This window comes from Tachysurus fulvidraco, chromosome 24 (assembly GCF_022655615.1).
Source record: "Tachysurus fulvidraco isolate hzauxx_2018 chromosome 24, HZAU_PFXX_2.0, whole genome shotgun sequence".
Taxonomy (NCBI): Eukaryota; Metazoa; Chordata; class Actinopteri; order Siluriformes; family Bagridae; genus Tachysurus; species Tachysurus fulvidraco.
Window position 1 is genome coordinate 17379447 of NC_062541.1, and position 18958 is coordinate 17398404.

Below are 18958 nucleotides of genomic sequence, written 5' to 3' on the forward strand. Positions count from 1 at the left end.
AGCTCTTCGAGAAGAGAACTCTCTCCCTCACGGCTCTGGTCCAGCTCTTGCCGAGGCAAAGCAGCGCCGGCGCTCGTGGGGCTCGCAGGTCGATTTAGCAGCGGGATTGGAGGCGGATGAGTCCTCTTCAGCCTCGTCTGCTGAATCGAGCTCCGGCTCTCGCGGAGAAGCAGGCCCGATGGCTGCTTCTTCTCCCGGTGCGAGCAGTGCTGCATTACATGTCTCTTCCTCCGAGGAAGGAGAGCTGATGGATGCTAGCGAGCCCGTGGGCTCCTCACAGCCTGTGCTGTATGAGGAGCTCCCCGAGGTCGTGGCATGAGCCGTAGCCAAACTGGATTTAGATTGGCCGGTGGAGCAGCAGAAGCAGCGCACACCCAGTAAGCTGGATGAGCGTTTCCTGCGCCCTGTGTCACTTCCTCGGCGCCGGAGCCTGCCATTTTTTCCCGATCTGCACGCCGAGGTGTCCAGATCCTGAGAAACCCCGTACTCTACGTGCACTTCTCCTAGTCACTCCTCGCTTTACGCGAATGTGGTTGTGGCTTAGGCATGCGGCTACGGGGCGATGCCACGTGTGGAAGAGACACTGGCTAGCTATCTCTCCCCTAGTGTTCCTACTAAGCCGTAGTTCCCTACGTGCTACGTCAGCCTTAGTAGGGAAGGCTTACGCGGCAGCAGGTCTGGCTGCGGGCTGCCTCCACACCATGGGTGTGTTGCAGGCATACCAGGCTGACCTGCTACATGATTTGGATGAGGGACTTAGCTCCGGGACGGCTGATATTGAGGAGTTGCGTCGCACTGCCGACTTGGCTCTTCGGGCCACAAAGCACACGGCGCGGGCCGTTGGGCGGTCCATGGGAGCCCTGGTGGCCACAGAAAGGCATCTGTGGCTCACCTTGTCTGACCTCCCGGACAAGGATCGAGCTGTGCTACTAGACGCACCGATGGCTCCTCCTGGACTGTTTGGCGACGCTGTAACGGCGGTCGTACACAAGGTCCAGGAGTCTAAAAGGCAGTCGGCTGCAACCGCCGTACCTCCCTCTGCGATCTCGTGGGGCTGTTCGGCGGCAGCCCCAGCCTGGTCTTTCCGGGCACCGCGAAGCCCAGAGACAGAGCGTGGCCACCCGATCTCCGCAGGCGGGGCCTAAGGGCTCAAGGCGACGCTCTAGGCCCAGGAAGGAGCTCGCCTCCGACAAACGGGCAGTGGTGCGTAGATCCTGATGATCTACGGTTGGGGGGATGGGGCACACCTCACGTGATGGTGCCCATCCTTCCCCTGCACCACCGGGGCTCTAGGCCGTTGGCTCTGCCACAAGATGTGCTTCAGAGCACGGCCCCCCTCCAGCGGGCACCTCCCTCCACTTCCGCCCAAAGTCTCTGTACGGATGGGGGAGGCCCGCCGCCTCTCAGGAGGTCTCAACGGCCGCAGTACGTGGCTCCGGCCGTTCAGGTCATGCAGGCTGGTCTGTCTGCCCTGCCACAAGATGTGCTTCAGGGCGCGGCTTCCCTCCAGCGGTTCGCTCCCCACCTTTCCACCCGAAGGTTCGTTGTGGAGGGGGAGGGTCCGCCGCCTCTCGCGAGGCGCCATCAGCTGCAGGGCTTGCCCCAGCTGCTCTGAGTAGGTCAGAGGCCAGCCCTGAGGGGCTGATTCCCCTGAGGAACTTCCTGACAGCTTGGGAGGAGCTGCCAGGAGTCTCCCGGTGCGTCCTGCGGTACCATAGAGGACGACTACACGGTTCATTTTGTGTCCTCTCCTCCCCGTTTCAACGGGATGTGTCCCACCCTGGTGGGACCCAAGCAGGCTCTGGTCCTAGAACAAGAAGTGCACACACTCCTGAGAAACGGAGCCATCGAGGTGGTAGGGCTGGGCAATTAATCGAAAAGTAATCGAAATCGACATTCAGAACCTATAATCGATCAAATTTTTCCAGGTCGATTATTTCAATTACTTTCCCATTAAAAACACTACCGCGTGTGGAGTCACGTGACCCTGCTCCGTTACATTATGTTATTCCACCGACATGCTCGACATGAATATGAAAAACATTGAAAATAATTTATTTTGTTTCCAAAAGTGCAAGTTATTTATTTTTACTTTTTTTTATAAAAACAAAGCGACTGTTCGTTTTAGGCAATGTGTGCTTTAATTTCAGTTGTTCAACATTGATGTTCAATAGATAATCATAGATAATAGATAATGTGTGTTTCCTTCAATTATTTTAAAATCAAGTAATGCACCCTTCATTCAAAAATCGCTCACTTGTAATATGTGAGCATATTTACTAAACAAAACTTGTCAGTGAACTATGAGGGCAAAAAAAATAAACATAAAATAATTGTTCATTAATCGTAATCGAGTTAAATCGTTCAATTAATCGAGATTTTGATTTTAGGCCAAATCGCCTAGCCCTACAAGGTGGTCCCCCCCTCGGTTCGAGAGTCAGGCTTTTACAGCCCGTACTTCGCCATTTCGAAGAAGGATGGCGGGTTCCGTCCCATTCTAGATCTACGCTCCTCGAACCGCTCTCTCAGGAGGCTCAGGTTCAGGATGCTCACCCTCAGGGAGAGCGTGACTCAGATCAGGTCAGGGGACTGGTTCGTCACAATAGATCTGGAAGATGTGTACTTTCACGTTTCCATCCTTCCTGCACACAGGAGGTTCCTGAGGTTTGCTTTCGGGGGCGAAGTTTACCAATATTTGGTCCTCCCGTTTGGCCTAGCACTCTCGCCCCGCACCTTCATGAAATGCGTCGACGCGGAACTGACCCCGCTGCGGCTCCAGGGCATCCGCATTTTAAACTACCTCGACGACTGGTTGATTCTGGCTCAGTCGGAGCGCCAGAGCGCCTTTCCTCCGATTGCACTGCTCCCTGGAGTTCTGGAGAGAGTTCGCCGGGATGGAGTCCGTCTCCTCCTGGTAGCACCTCGATGGCCGGGCAAGCCATGGTTTGTGGATCTGGTGTCCCTACTCGAAGGGCCCTCCATGGGAAATTCCTCCCAGGATGGATCTCCTCTCACAGGCGGGCGGAACCCTGGTGCACCCCCGCCCAGAGCTGCGGAGGCTGTGGCTGTGGCTGGGGCCCCTGTGGGGGCACAGTTCATAGCGGCTGGTCTATCTACTGAGGTAGGAGAGACCCTTCTCCGCTCCAGAGCTTCCTCCATTTACAGCCCCCGAACAGAAGCGACAGAACTGACTGTGTCCAGTGCAAGCACTGGTCACTTACCTCCACAGGACGAGTGCCTGGAGAGAATCTGTGCAGCTGCTCATCTGCTTCGGCCCTAACAGGAAGGGTTTCCTGGCCGCCATGCAGACGTTGAGCAGATGGGTAGTGGATGCGATTGTCGGCTCACAATCCCTCTGGCTTCCCCGCACCGTTTGGGGTCCGAGCTCACTCCACCCGGAGCGTCTCGTTCCTCAGGGAACTAGGGTTACGGTCGTAACCTAGAGACGTTAGTAATACACATGATGTCAGATGAGGATACTGACAGAGAGGGAGAGGGAAGCAAATCTAAAAAGAAGCGAGTATATGCCCCTCAGAAGTTCTTGACCGGTGTTGTGCCTCAAGTTTAAGTTTTACGCACAGATCAAGTTTTACTTTATTTGCCAGTATTTATATAGGAAAAATATAGTAATAGTTCATTAGTGTGTCATCAATAGTGTGATGAGTGAGCTTGTGAACCAAATCAACACTGACCAGCAAATGTGCCTGACCTCACGCCGCGACGCTGCAGTAAGTTGCTACTCAAAAAATTTTTCCAAGGTTGGCAGGTCTGCCATAGGTGTAGAATCTTGGTGTTTTATTCACTTGCAACCTCTAATATCAGGAAATCACTAAGGCATAACAAGAGACTACTTTTTAATTTGTACTGTTGCGCTGATAATTATCTGTTTTAAGGTTTTTAAGATTTTAAGATCCAGTTTAAGGTTTTTCTTGTGGTTTCTACATGCTCTAGTGCCCCTACATCTCAGAGTTACTGTGCCTTTGTTCACACATCATCTTTTCTCATGGGTGCAATTTCTCACCTGTGTGCTCACATCCGGAGTGATCGGTACACCATTTGTTCTGAGTTTTTCAAACCCATCCTTATCTACTACAAGCAACATAAGTGAAGTGCCTCCTTTCATGATCAATGTCAACAAATCCTCCAAATTCTCATGCTCCACATTCTGCCCGTTCACGTCCACAATCACGTCCCCCTCCCTCAGCCCTGCTCTCTCTCCAGCACACCCAGCTTCTACCTAGCAGAGAAAAACAGAGTGTTAATCTGCAGATGATCAGTGATTTGTTTTAGAAAACTCATTTGGTGTGATTGTGACAAGACTGTCACAAATAAAACGTGCAATAACATCAGTGCAAGATATCAGATGATAACCTGGCCAACGTAGACGACATTATCAATATGGCTGCATGCCAGCTTAAAGCCGAATCCTGTGTCCTCTCTGTGAAGGGTACACAGTCGAGGTCATGGTGCTTTGTTGGAGGGTAGAGTGTTTGTGGGGAAACGCACTTTTTGTGGAATGTATTCTTCATAAATCATCAGTGGTGAAAGCCCCAACTGTAAAGGGCACAACCAGAAAATTCATGCCTTTAATTCACAATTACACAGAATCCACAGTTATTCTACATACAGTGCTAAAACAGATAAGGGCTGCTCTCCATCACCTCTACAGTGGATTTCTTATTAATATGATTTTAAACATTATTGAAAAATGATGAGTGAGGGAAAAAAAACCTTTTTAAATGCACTAGCAAGTCCCTTTGTAATGTCAGTGTAACACATTTACTGTTTACTTAAAAAAATGCACCAGAAATATTAAACATGTCACTATTTGACCTATATGTAGGTTTACACTATACGTATGTGAACACCTGACCATCACATACATTTGTGCGCATTAAACTATCTATTTCAGAATTATTCCCCACTTTTATAATAATCCCAATTCTTCTGGGAAGCCTTTTCACTACAATTTGGAGGCTGATTGTGGGGATTTGTGCTCATGCAACCACAAGAGCATTAGGGAAGTTAGGCACTGATGTTGGGTGAGGATGTCTGGTGTGCAGTCAGTGTTGCATCTCAAAGGTGTTCACTGGGGTTGAGTTCAGGACTTGACAAACCTTGTCTTAAAGGAGCATGCTTTGTGCACAGGGGCATTGCCATGCTAGAACAGGTTTGAGCCTGCAAGATTCTCCAAGAAATTGTAATGCACACAAACAGTCCTGCATATGAGTGTGGTAATCAGGTGTCCAAATACTTTTGACAATATTAGTGTTTTTTTTTGTTTGTTTTTTTAATAAACATATTTATTGTGTATCAGGGTGGAATTTTCCTTGAAGCACATTTGTAATTAGCCCAGGCTTGCATATATCTCCCAGTTTAAATCCCAAACCAACTTAAACTAAAAAAAGAACACTTACTAAATCACTGTTCTTTGAATGGTACTAAATTCAGCCCCGAAACATGCAGTACTCTACCCTTGTGTGCATGTATGCACGTGAGTGTGAACTCACCTGTGTGTAGTAGTCTTTGCCTTGAATAGAGATGGTAGTAAGTGTGACCTGCTGGCTGCTTTGCCTTATTCTGCTGACTATGTCCTCATGCTCATGTTCTCCACCTGTTCCCCGTTAACGGCCAGGAGCAGATCCCCATCCTCCATCCCTGCTGCTTCAGCTGGGCTGCACGGGTCCACCTCTCTCAGCAGGTGAGCTGTAGGAAGCCAAAGCATATGCTTGCTTCATTAAACATACAAATGCTTCATTAGTACGAAAGTAAATTCACACTGAATCATAGAGCATTCTATCCAGAGTGCATTCCCACACCATGCCCAGCATTCCCAGGATTCCCAGATCCACTGCAACACTAATCAGGATAAAACATCTACTGGAGATAAATTAATAATAATAATAATAATAATAATAATAATAATATAATTTTATATTTTTCTGTTCATTCTCCATTGTTATTAAAAGGAAAGGTCATACAGGCACGATAATGAAATTAAGCTGAACTTGCTTCATTTAAAAAGAAAGTGCTTCCCAGTATTAGAGTGCTAGGAGGGTCCAAACACGTGCTTAATCCAAACACGTTCCAATAGGACAATGCCTCTGTTTATTACATATACAGTGTAATATTACAGTAATTTACAAGGTTAAAAAAAAGCATGCTGAAGCACATGCTTACACATCCTCACCAATATTTCCTGTAGTTAGTTTCTCTTGTCGTAACAGGAACCCATATCCCTGTGGTCCCTGGATAAGGTGTATGTTTTTTGGCTTGTGAGGCAGGTTATGAGAGCTGGCAAAAGCGGGTAGAATGGGCAATCTTCGTCGCTTATAGCTCTCTTCACTTCTACTGTTTACCACCAAAATGGTTATATATTCACACTTTTTAACCTGATAAGACAAAATACAAATACAAAAAACAGAAGTAATTGATAAGTCTTGATGAACACCATGCCACTAATCATTTTCATCAGTGCAGAATATGTAAGTTTTGAGACAAGGACACCATTGATCGAGAGCAGATGATCTCCAGCCTGAACCCCTGCCCTCTCTGCTGGACCCTCACTTACTGGATTTAAATAATACTTTCCTCTCTCACCTGCACACACACACACAAAGCATACTCAAACTGCATGCCCTCAAGCCATTACAGATTTGGATATGTGTGTTTTAAGACTTATCCTGATAATGATTCATTCCTTATGCTGCACATAATATTTAGTACCCACTATAAGACTGATGCTGAGTCCCAATCCAATGCCAGGATCTCTGATTATGTGGCACAAACGAGGACGTGCACAGCCTTCACCTCGATGATCCCTGGATAGAGCTATGAGGTCTATTCCTTCATTCACAGCTCTTTCATACTCCACAGCACTCAAGACCAACAGACATAGCTGTAGCCCAGATGCTTGCACCTTCAGTACCACCTTCAAAAAGAGGTGAATTTAGTACACAAATGAGTCCCATTTGAATAATTATTGAAATATTCCATTTTGTGCATATACTGTACATGCTGAGAAATAAGGTACTAACTGGCTAACCTGCATATATCATCTGAAAATGTATTCATGAACATTGTACATGGGAAAATCCACCCTGAATAATCTGTATTATTTACACATGATCTTCAATGCCATGCAATATTTATTTTCTACTAAAACTGCACTGAATTGACTTTTGTTGTTTCCCACAATACTATCCAACTACCTGTTCATGTGTTCATGTACCTGTTCGGTGAACTTGCACTCGTTTACAATCAGCAGTAGTTGCAACAAATGGCACAAATTATTTGACACCTACTTCTGTGCTGGATTTGTCTTAACCAACCAATAGTACCAATATTCTCATGGGATTCTTAAATTTCAGTTTATAGTAATAGCCATCTGTATATTATGTTCATAGTACATATACATTCATCTGTATATTATGTTCATAGTACATATATATTCATCTGTATATTATGTTCATCGTACATATACTGTATATTCACCTGTATATTATGTTCATATTACATATATATTCATCTGTATATTATGTTCATAGTACATATATATATTCATCTGTATATTATGTTCATAGTACATATATTCATCTGTATATTATGTTCATAGTACATATAAATCTGTAAATTACTGTCCTAATTACACAAAATGATCTCTGTATCTTGAAGGTTCATATTTGGAGAAATTAGGATGCAGTGGACAAAAGTCTGGCTCTGAAGACAGATTCATTTATAGCAGCATTGTTTATTATTGTAATGATACACAAGCCACAGGCTAGGGTAAGCAAAACCAAAGAGATCTTTATTGAAGTCCGTGAGCAGATGTATAGAATTCAAAACTGTATGAAGCACAACGAAATTGCAGAAAGTGTAAACACACACACACACACACACGCTGGGGAGAACACAGGAGGAGGAGAGACAGGATCCTAAACAGGAGTAGGTGGATACGGGGAGCATAATCCGGTAGCACCAAAGGCGAGGGAGAAGGAAGGAGAGCCGGTAGCTGTGAAGCAACCGGGAGTCTGGAGCTTGAATGACTGCGGGGAAAAATCACGTTAGCACATACGAGACCAGACAATGACTGAGTGACTGAGAGTGGTTTATATAGGGTGTGCGGTGATTGAAGAATGTGGATCAGGTGGTGCTAATTAGTACTCAGGGGAATGTGAGTGCTGGTGAGTGAGAGAAGGACCTGGTGACTCCGTGACAATTATACAGATAGATGCATAAACATTTTTAGGATCTTGCTGTCATATTGTTTTTCATGTCATCTACCTGGGTCATCTGAGATCATCAGCACTGGATTGTCAATCCCTTCTTTTGGGTTAAAAGTGAACTTCCTTAGAAATTAAATTACATAATAAATATAAATACGTTTGATGTATACATTAATGAACAGTCATTAATGAATTAATCATGTGTTAGGAGGTCTGTACAAGATTAGCTCACTGATATGGAAACTTACTGTAGCACATCTGTTGCATCTCCTGGTTCTGTAAAAATGGGTGAATATAGTTGTAACTCAATCCATTCAAGACCTTCAAGTACTGTATATCTTTGGTTTGAAATTTTATTTAGCAAAATTGAGATGAGATTTCGGCTGAGATTTAAAATGAGCTTGAAAGTACTTTCGTTATGTTGGTTACTGCAGCTGCAAATACTGTAAATGTCAAATAATTTAATGAATGCTAAAGCAGCATTGTATAATGGAGCATTAGTGAAAACAAGGATTAGGATATTAACGATTCTGTAATTATCTCACACATAGAACATTATTATAGTCAGATTCTACCCTCATTTAATCATATTTTGTCATGATATTTAAAACCATAAGGATGGGGAATAGTGTCTATTTGACTAAGATCTTTAATATACAGTAGCTGTGAGGAACCTTTGTCTACTCTTCTCAACATTTGATAATAGCAATCTTAGCTTAGCTGGTCACCGAAAATGTAAATAATTCCCCATGTTAATACATTCTTTATTTATTTGTCTAACATAATTTAAGCCAAAACACTTCAGGTAGATATGACAGTTTTGGCTGCATTAACTCTTTTTAGATACCTCGATATATGGATTTACAACAACATCTATTCAAACATATTTTCTTCTCAGTGACAAGATAATCTGCGTTCCTTATTTAGAGACTTAATACAGACAATGTTCAGAATAATTAAACTTATAAGTGTATTTATACAGCACAATATTATTATATGGGGGGCACGGTGGCTTAGTGGGTAGCACGTTCACCTCACACCTCCAGGGTCGGGGTTCGATTCCTGCCTCCGCCTTGTGTGTGCGGAGTTTGCATGTTCTCCCCGTGCCTTGGGGGTTTCCTCCGGGTACTCCGGTTTCCTCCCCCAGTCCAAAGACATGCATGGTAGGTTAATTGGCATCTCTGGAAAATTGTCCGTAGTGTGTGAATGCGTGAGTGAATGAGAGTGTGTGTGTGTGCCCTGTGATGGGTTGGCACTCCGTCCAGGGTCTATCCTGCCTTGATGCCCGATGACGCCTGAGATAGGCACAGGCTCCCCGTGACCCGAGAAGTTCGGATAAAGCGGTAGAAAATGAATGAATGAATATTATTATATATTATTTACTTCGTATACTGTGTATACGAAGTACGAAAATACTGTGTATACGAAGTGAGATTTTTAATATTAACATCATACAAAAATGAGGGTTCTGGTTTTATAAAGTATATAATTACAAATATTTTTGTAAGGATTTCAGAAAACATCTGCCAAAAATAGGTTGTGATATCTATTGTTTTAAAAATTATACATTACCCATTTCATGTGTAGTTTGAATCTTGCCTTGAATGTTAAGTCATTTATAATTTTCCATGAACACACATTCAAAAAAATGCATCGCAAGCATAATAAAGTAGAAAACTCTATCAGATTTATTAGGTGTACAGCGAACCTCTCGTAAAATCCTTACTTCCTTGCTGAATAATTATTGTTGATTGGGTAAGAGTTTAAAACACTTTTTTATCCTAGATAGTAAGAAAAATGAAGTGAAATGAAGAAGAATAACAAACTAATTCTGGTTACATTTACCTGTAGTGCATCTCATGGTGTGGCTTGCTTGTGTCCTGTCTGGATGACAGGATTGCAGGCAGTAAAAGGGTTCAAGGTGCACACTTGATGTACAAAGGCACTTCGGTCCTCTGAACTCCTCCATTCTCCTCCACATTAACGCACTCAAGTTTAATATTTAAGCTGAGGTTTATGAAACAGATTCATAGGCAGAGTCATTCATCAGAAGACCCAAGTGTTATTAGGTTCACATCTAAAGTAACTAAATTAGAATTAGAACTGCATTTTTTTTTTAATTAAAAGGATCCGTAATTAGAAATGAAATTAAATAAACACCTATAAAAAATTACTTAGACATTTTGTTTATTTATTTGTGTTGTTTGAAGGGATTCACATTATAAAATATCATATCATAATGCGTGAAATGTAGTTAAGGCACATGATTGGGTTTTACAACCTCCATTTTCCAACCCCATTCGATAAGGTGCATGTTAGTTGCCATTTTATTATTTAAATTAAATTGTATTGCAAAATAACTTTATAAACTTTATATAAACAACTTTATAATTCCAAATGTCATTTCATTTCTTGATAAAATATACTTTTTTGTTCTTCTGATGTATATGGAAGCACTGCTTGGTACACAGTTTGTTTCATTCTAACACATTTTAAGAAGAAACATTTTCATTTTGTTCATAAACCAAACCTCAAAAGTATTTAAGAAAAAGCTACATCACTACATGCAAAAGTAACAGTTTTCTCCACACATATTACACATGAACAGGTACCGGCAATTTTAATACACTGTGTGGCCATAAGTATGTGGACACCTAAACGCTAGACACATATGCAAGCTTTACTTTAAACTTTTGCTTTAAAGCTGGAAGCACATCATTTTAAAGGATGTTTTAGTATGCTGTAACATTCCAATTTCCCTTCACTGACTCAACTAACAGAGCCCTGATCTCATTCACATGACACATGAACTAGACCCATTGGGAAAGACTGCACCTCAGATGTCCTCACCTGACATCACTGTCTGACCTTAATAATGCCCTTGTGGCTAAATGATCATAAATCCTCACAGTCACGCTCCAAAATATAGCGGAAAAACTTCCAGGAAGAGTGGAGCTTATTATAACAGCAAAGATAGACTAAATGTGCAATAGGTTCAAGGTAAATGTTCATCAAGGTGTAATTGGTCAGGTGTCCACATACTTTTAGCCATTTCTGTGGCCACACGAGTATTGAAGTTCCTATTTATGAATTTCCAGAGGAGCCCCAAAGCTGTGAGTAATGAAGCAATTCCATCAGTTAACATTGCTTCTTTTTTCCAGCATGCGCAGCATCTGCCTCACTACACGCTCCACTCTATGGAAGTGCAACTTCTTCCAAAAGCTCGAGTGCTGTTTATAGCCCCACTCTAGATCCTTCAGGAAGACCAGAAGTTGTTCACGTACACGTTCTCTTTCCCAGGATAATGAGTTCTTCCCTATGATGCTTAGAATGGGATGCCAATGCTCTGAGATGTCTGAGCCCTTGATCACTGAAGCCAGCACCTTAACCCTTCTTCCATCTTTTACCTGCGGAACGCCACGAAAATGCAGCGACTGTTTTCCCACATCTGTCAGCTGGTTCAAGTACAGGCTGACAAGATACCAATATCAGTATTAGTAATGAAAGAAATATGCAGTAGTACATATAAAAAAAATGCTACACATCCCTGGTAAAATTACAGCATTGTGAAATGAAACAAGATTAACAACTGTGTAAACCCATTTAATTGGAGATGTGGCTGTGTTCATAATCAATTAATCACATTCAAACTCATGTTAAACATTGAAAGCCATTATTTAAAAACTTGCCATTAATGAAATAGACTCTGATTATCCCCAGGTAAAGTTCAAATGGTCTTAGATTCATCCTACTGCAAAAAGCCACGATCCACAAAGAGCCACCTTATCAGGATATGGGTACAAAAGAATGACCAAGTCATTAGTGATACCAGGGAATACCTTAAAGATCATCATCAACAAATGGAGAAAATATGGCAGAACACTGAACTATGGGCAAAAGAATGTCAGGCAAGTATTTGCTGCCCCCTACATGTGACAACAATCATTCATAATATCACATCCATACATTACACATGACTAGACAGAAGCCAAAACCAACATAAAATAACACAAACCATGTAGTAAAATATGTTATGTTTAGTTAAGGTGTAGGGGTTCATAAATAGCTCCATATATCAGTCAATTTTGGCACAAAACCTTGTGAGAAGAGAAATTTAATCTACCAATATGGCAAAAGGGCACGGTGGCTTAGTGGGTAGCACGTTCGCCTCACACCTCCAGGGTCGGGGTTCGATTCCCGCCTCCGCCTTGTGTGTGCGGAGTTTGCATGTTCTCCCCGTGCCTCGGGGGTTTCCTCCGGGTACTTCGGTTTCCTCCCCCAGTCCAAAGACATGCATGGTAGGTTAATTGGCATCTCTGGAAAAATTGTCCATAGTCTGTGAGTGTGTGAGTGAATGAGAGTGTGTGTGTGCCCTGCGATGGGTTGGCACTCCGTCCAGGGTGTATCCTGCCTTGATGCCCGATGACGCCTGAGATAGGCACAGGCTCCCCGTGACCCGAGGTTTTTCAGATAAAGCGGTAGAAAATGAATGAATGAATGAATATGGCAACAATCCAAAGCATGCATTCAAACCAACAAAGAATTCACTGCACTTAAAAAAGATGTGATGAACTAAACTGGGCTGTGCTGTGCAGCAGAGAAATGTTTTTGCAAGAAAGACTGGGAAGATATTGGCAACTATTATTAAAGCTAATAAACATTTAGCCAAACGTACAAATCAAAATTAAAAATGCATTAAAAGTGCAATGTCACATTAAATGTGTTTCATCCTTGTTTAATTGTTTACATCCCAAAAAAACCTTCCATTTTAACAGGGTGTGTAGACTTCAAAACAAAAAGGTAAAATCCTAAACTCACTGTAACGTGTGAATTGTAGGATGCTCTCTGCAGGCATCAAGCAGTTTAAGAGCTGCATCATCTCCAATGTTGTTATAGGAGACGTTCAGCTCCTGTAGCCGATCGTGTGAGGCCAGCTTTGCAGCTAACTCGGAAGCAGCACTATCTCCAAGACCAGTATGCACCAAAGACAGTATCTGTAAAGACTGGTTTCCAGACAGAGCCTCCAGAAGGTAGCTAGCTCCTCTGTCCAACAAGAAGTTATCACACAACCTATAGCCAGAGTTTCATTAGATTAAAATTGACATTCAACAGTCTAGCTTATTATAGTATCTATGATCTTACATCTATAAAACAGCATTCTACTGTTTTATTACTCATGTACTTTGTTCAGAAACAACCAAGCAAACAGTTGGATTCGAACAGCAGATCTCGGAGCAATATGCAAGATTCAGGATCCAAATCTTGTCCGTCTGTACGGAACACTGCCAGTTGGTGTAGCTCTTCATCAGTTTTGGTCTTTCCACCAACCCACTGTTCAAGTTCAGTCTTTGAAAATGGATGTATGTTTACTGCTGATTCCATCAAAAGCCAGTTTCCCTACAGTGCGGACCACATAAACCATTAATGAATTCTGGTCATCTTGGGAAGATTGTTCTCCTCCTCTTGTCAGCACCTCTCCTACAAAATTAAGCCTCAGGAAGCTTTTGTAGATACCAGTAAGTGTGTGAATGGGTGCCTTGGCATCAGTAAAGTGCAGGAAATGAAGAGTGGCACACATTAGCCAGCAGTAGGAAGGTAAAAAATCAGGCTGCTGCTAAATGACTGTCTCACTGCAGGTTAAGGTAAAGCATATTGATCAGAGCTTCTGCCTCTTTGCCTGGCTATTCTGCACTTTGTTGTAGCAGTCTGCTTGTGAAGTAGGTTCTCTGGCGATAAGGATCATTAAAACCACAGATTTGAGCATAGCGGTGCACATATTTCTTTGGGATATGATCTACAGCAGACAGCCTGGTTGTGACCAAAATACTGACCTGAAACATATCAAAGAAGGTAAATGGTGAGTGATTTTGGTGCAAGTTAGCTGAAGCATAGCAACTGTCCTCAGTGGTTAAACAGACCTAGGCAAGTGCTCATATAATGCAAAGAACTATTTTTATACTGTGCATTTAATATTTAAAAAATTATATGGTGCTTGTTTTTGCTGTTCCTAACAACTATTTGGGTATAATGTGATGTATAATTAATGCAATATGATTTGGCTGGGGGTGGGGAGTAAGGTGGGGTTCAATTTTTCGAAAGATAGTTATTCTACAACAGGATTAAAATTCTATATACATTCAGCAACAAAATCTGAATCCTGGTGCAGAAAAGGAAGCCTTTTGTATTTACATTATCAACAGACAAATAGGTTCATTTAGTATTTAAGCTAAATTTCTAGACACAAAAGGCTCTTTACCTGGTATTAGTTTTAATTACCAATTTAAGGGTGCTAACAGTTAAGGTAAGGCAACCAGGAGTTTAGACCCACCTCAGGTAGGAGGTATTTTTTCAGCAGGTTCACCACAACACCTCCTGATGGAAGAGCCTCATTAGGATCATTGCATAATTCAGTACTGCCAATTCTAAAGTCTAACTTCATCTTCTCCATTCCATTAAAGATGAATAGGACCTCACTGGCCTGGTTATAATCTTCACTGAGAAACGGCGTCTTGCGAAGGTGTACATACTTTCTACCCACAAGGTCTCTTAGTGATGTGGATTTAGAGAGCTGTGCAAGATCTTCACAAGCGAAAGGCACCACCAGCTTGAACTGGGAAAGAGCTGATCCATCACACCAGTCCAAAACCAACTTGAGGACAACTGTACTCTTTCCAGTGCCAACAGCTCCGTAGAGCATTATGTTGAGGCCATGTCCCTCCTGGATGCCATTTCGTGGATCAAAAAGTTGCTCAGCTGCGATGGATCTTCTCAGGGATTCACTGTCTTTGAAGGGATTCATCAAGAGTTCTTTGCCATCTCCTGGGGTTTTCTCAAGTACAAGTGGCTCTACATGCATGGTTTCAGGAGAAAATTAATCCCCAAACTGTTTCTCTTCTTGAGGCAAGTGACTGAACCACAGTTTTAACTTTTGCTTGTGGATCTCTAAAGAATCTGTAGATCACATTCAACACAGCACTGAGATAATAATCACATTTTTTAAATGACATTAAACATTTTTTTTAAAAATGAATATGGATCCTAGTCCCAATACCCAAAAGCTGTTGTGCATAGCTATAACTGATGACACGTTATGGCAAAAGTTAAGCTCACCTGTGTTTGGTGCGCTAGAAGAATAACCTCACATTGTAATGAGAGCATGATGAACTCATTAACTTTACATGTTCACTCCACCAAGTACTCATCCACCTGTTAGGAACAATAAAGGAAATAGACTGATACACTAGGCTGTGTATAGGATTTTTGTTTTGCATTTTATATGCTATAGCATGAAACTGCTTTATATCATGCTACATTACCTGGGAGGTAATAAGGATCCTGCTTTTCTGACACAATATAAGTGACTAGGTGTACAGGTAAACGCCACTTCTGGTAATAAAAGGAAAACAAATTACAAAAATATAGTATTTGTACGGAAAGGTAAATGAGTAAATTTAAAGAAAAATCAGATGAATGAGCTTTGAAAAATTACTTCTCTCTGGAACTGATGACTTATGTTTGTAGGGCAAATCCTTTTGTGCCCTGTATGATCTCACGCCACATTCATGACATCCTGTAGGGCCCTTACAGCAATAATCATATTGTAATATGGTTATGTTTATTAACATCCATTGCTTAGAATGAATCTTCCAGCAGTCAACTATTAGACAAACAGACAGGCAGACAGACAGACAGACAGACAGACAGACAGACAGACAGACAGACAGACAGACAGACAGACAGATAGATAGATAGATAGATAGATAGATAGATAGATAGATAGATAGATAGATAGATAGATAGATAGATAGATAGAGTTGGGGTATATTAGCCAGCAGTAAATGAATGTTTACATGTTTTAAGTAAAATGTAATCAAAAGCCTAGTTTAGAGCAGTTAATACAAAACAGCAAGTGGAGTTCTAGACATAATATATCCACTGATAGAGACTTAAGCACTTTTGTAAGCGCTCTGGATAAAGGCGTCTACCAAATGCTGTAAATGTACACTGCTTTAGGTCTGAAATTCAGACTCTGAATACGGAAGTGACTCTTTTGAGTAACATAACTCAAAAGGGATATATATATATATATATATATATATATATATATATATATATATATATATATATATATATATATATATATATATAACATGAAGCTGCAATGCATCAGTATTAAAGCAGTAGGTAAAAAAAAAACATTTCTATGTTACTTCATTGTCCTTGTCTAAAGTCACCCCCATATATTTACAACAAGGTTCTTGTGTAGTGAGAAATCTTGTCCTACACTGTTAAAGAAAACATTGTTTATATATCATTCGTTAGTGGAATCTTAAATCAGGTCTGTAGCATTTTTACTGCTGAAAGCAAACAGCTAAGTGGCTAACTATTTTCCTGATTCAACAGTGTATAGAGAGGAGTAAACGTCATACAGTACATTATGTATCTCAAATCACTCAAATCATCCGTTAATAAATAGCTAAAAGCTGCCATCTCAGGTGTGTTTGTGAAATTGTGGTAGAAATATGCAATCATTAATATTCGTGAGTTACCAAATAATAATAATAATAGTAATAATAATAATAATAATAATAATAATAATAATAATAATAATAATAATAATAATAATAATAATATGCTAAAAACCAATAACACACTACATTTCTAACGACTTATTTTTATTCTAAATTTATGAACACGCAAAGGCTCAGAGAAAACACAAAACATAGTGTTACTTTCCATAGTGTTGGCTTTTATTTAGATCAGTCAAGAACATAAAAAACATATTGCGTGTTTGCATGTCTCTGTTCTGTTGCCTGCAGAGCTTCTTATCTGTACTTCTCAGAAAGAGCCAGGGACAAAGCAGCGAGAAACTTGTCCATAGCCACATGCACCTCAGGAGTAAAGTCAGTGGGGAACAGGATGGCCAGAACCACCAGCAAATTGTGGGAGAGGATCTACAAGGAAAGGGAAAAACAACTACATTAAACAACATGTTGTGGAACAGGATTTACATATGGGTAAAACACACTAAAGTATTATGGAGGAAATAGTATTAAATATTAAGTTTATTTACCTTGAAGTTGGCGGGGTCAACACGCAGCTGGAAAGCATGCAGCTGGCTTAGGTTGAGCAACCCATTGGTCAGGTCATCGATTTTGTTCACAGCCTCTGCCACACCCGAGACAACAGTCTTCCCGTGCTTCTTCACTTGGGGTGAGTCAAGGCTCAAGTCACTCCAATGGGAAAAGTAGGTTTTGGTCTGAGGGTAAACAGTCAGCATCCTGCATAGAAACATTGTACAGAGTGAGTACTCGGTATCAGAAGAGGAATCGAAATGAATACCAGAAGGAGAAGAGTTGCTCAAGCACCTACCTGTAGAGAGCTTGTCTACCGATTTCTTCAGCCTGTGAGGAGATCGTGGCCCAGAAGGCTTTGACGGCAGCTTTGTCCTTGTCAGAGAGACTCATGGTTTCGTAGTGGTGTGGAAGAAAACTTCTGTAGACTCTCTGAGAAACGACTCAGCCTTTTATACAACGACCCCCAGCTGGCACACCCGAGACCCACCAATTTAAAAAGAGATTAGAAAGAGCTTCTGCTGCTTTTAATAGATAACTGTCAAGTCTGATAGGAACCTTAGAGCTAATTGAACTAAGGTTTTACCCGAAAAAAATAAATAAAACTCTAATCAGGGCAGATAATACATTTAATGAAACAAGCATATATTTCATTTATTTCGTGCAAATTGTTATCTGCCAAGAACCAGTCATTTCTAGTGAAAATATATAGCTGATCTGAATTAAAAATATTAAAAAAAATTTTCTTTAAAACAAGTTCAAATCTGTTTTTTGAAATGTTTCTTCATTTTTCACATTCTTTGATATTTTTTCCTCAAATGCTGCAACCAATCAGTTCAATTCAATAATTTTTTTTCTTGTAATTAAACATGGGGGATGTTGTGAAGGCTGCCAAGAAAATGTTGCTATTTCAGGCTAAATATGTTATCAGCAGAAGGTTTTCATGGGCGTGACCTCTAAAGATATATTCCAGTCTCTTCCTGTTCACTCACTGCAGCTAGTGTCAGAAGATTACACTGTGCACTGTAATGCTAATTCATTACAGTTAATTAACTAACTAAATAAACCCACAACAATTTTAGTCAAGGCAATAGTAATGAATAGGTCAGTCATTGTAAATGATGTATAAAGTATAAATAAGTATGAAATATTTATATAGGTAGAAATATATTCATATAAAAAGGTTATTGAACAATAGTCAAACAAGGATTTGTATATAATGAGAGGGACCTACAATTTAACTGAATGTAAACATGTCAATTATATATATATATATATATATATATATATATATATATATATATATATATATATATATATATATATATATATATATATATATATATTATATTAAGTGCCATAGAGTGTAAACATATGAGTAATAAAATATATGAAGAAACCCATTCTGCGGTATGCAGAGAATGAAAACCTATAGGTACTGTGTATAAAATGCAAACCAGATTGTTGTGATATTTTAGTTTATGTGTGTATGTGTGTGTTCAGAAGCCTGGCAGCATTTAGCTCCCATATGGTGCTGTGGTAGAAACTGTTCTTATCTGTTGGTTCTGATGATGATCGTTTGCCAGACGGTAGTCATTTAAATAAGTGATTTATTTCTTGAACCAGTCACTACTGTCCTAAATCAGACCAACTCCAGGT

The 18958-nt window shown here is 41.0% G+C and overlaps 2 protein-coding genes, 1 long non-coding RNA gene and 1 pseudogene across 3 annotated transcripts; all 4 read right to left on the reverse strand.

The window, feature by feature from the left end:
- Positions 1-1222: 1222 nt before the first annotated feature.
- LOC125140182 lies at positions 1223-7051 on the reverse strand (annotated as a pseudogene).
- Positions 7052-11359: 4308 nt separating this feature from the next.
- Positions 11360-15294, reverse strand: LOC113656749 (NLR family member X1-like). The gene is given in 7 exon segments (XM_047808254.1): positions 11360-11696; positions 13044-13268; positions 13447-13580; positions 13582-13830; positions 13832-14056; positions 14554-15176; positions 15285-15294. Coding segments are annotated over 7 exon segments (1803 nt in total).
- A 50-nt stretch (positions 15295-15344) lies between these two features.
- LOC113655746 lies at positions 15345-15760 on the reverse strand. Its single transcript, XR_007139357.1, has 3 exons — positions 15715-15760; positions 15542-15611; positions 15345-15431 (listed from the first exon to the last, which is right to left on the reverse strand). It is a non-coding gene; the product is annotated as an uncharacterized LOC113655746 (long non-coding RNA).
- Positions 15761-16989: 1229 nt separating this feature from the next.
- Positions 16990-17786, reverse strand: LOC113655718 (hemoglobin embryonic subunit alpha-like). The gene is made up of 3 exons (XM_027166424.2): positions 17598-17786; positions 17299-17506; positions 16990-17179 (listed from the first exon to the last, which is right to left on the reverse strand). Exons 1-3 carry the CDS (start codon positions 17690-17692, stop codon positions 17051-17053), a joined length of 432 nt encoding a protein of 143 aa, XP_027022225.1. The 5' UTR covers positions 17693-17786; the 3' UTR covers positions 16990-17050.
- Positions 17787-18958: the final 1172 nt, after the last annotated feature.

Coding starts and splice junctions, on each gene's coding strand:
- LOC113655718 (XM_027166424.2), bottom strand. CDS start 17,692: ATGAGTCTCTCTGACAAGGACAAAGCTGCCGTCAAAGCCTTCTGGGCC. Junction 17,507..17,597: donor GGTAGACAAGCTCTCTACAG/GTAGGTGCTTGA, acceptor GTTTCTATGCAG/GATGCTGACTGTTTACCCTC. Junction 17,180..17,298: donor TTGACCCCGCCAACTTCAAG/GTAAATAAACTT, acceptor CTTTCCTTGTAG/ATCCTCTCCCACAATTTGCT.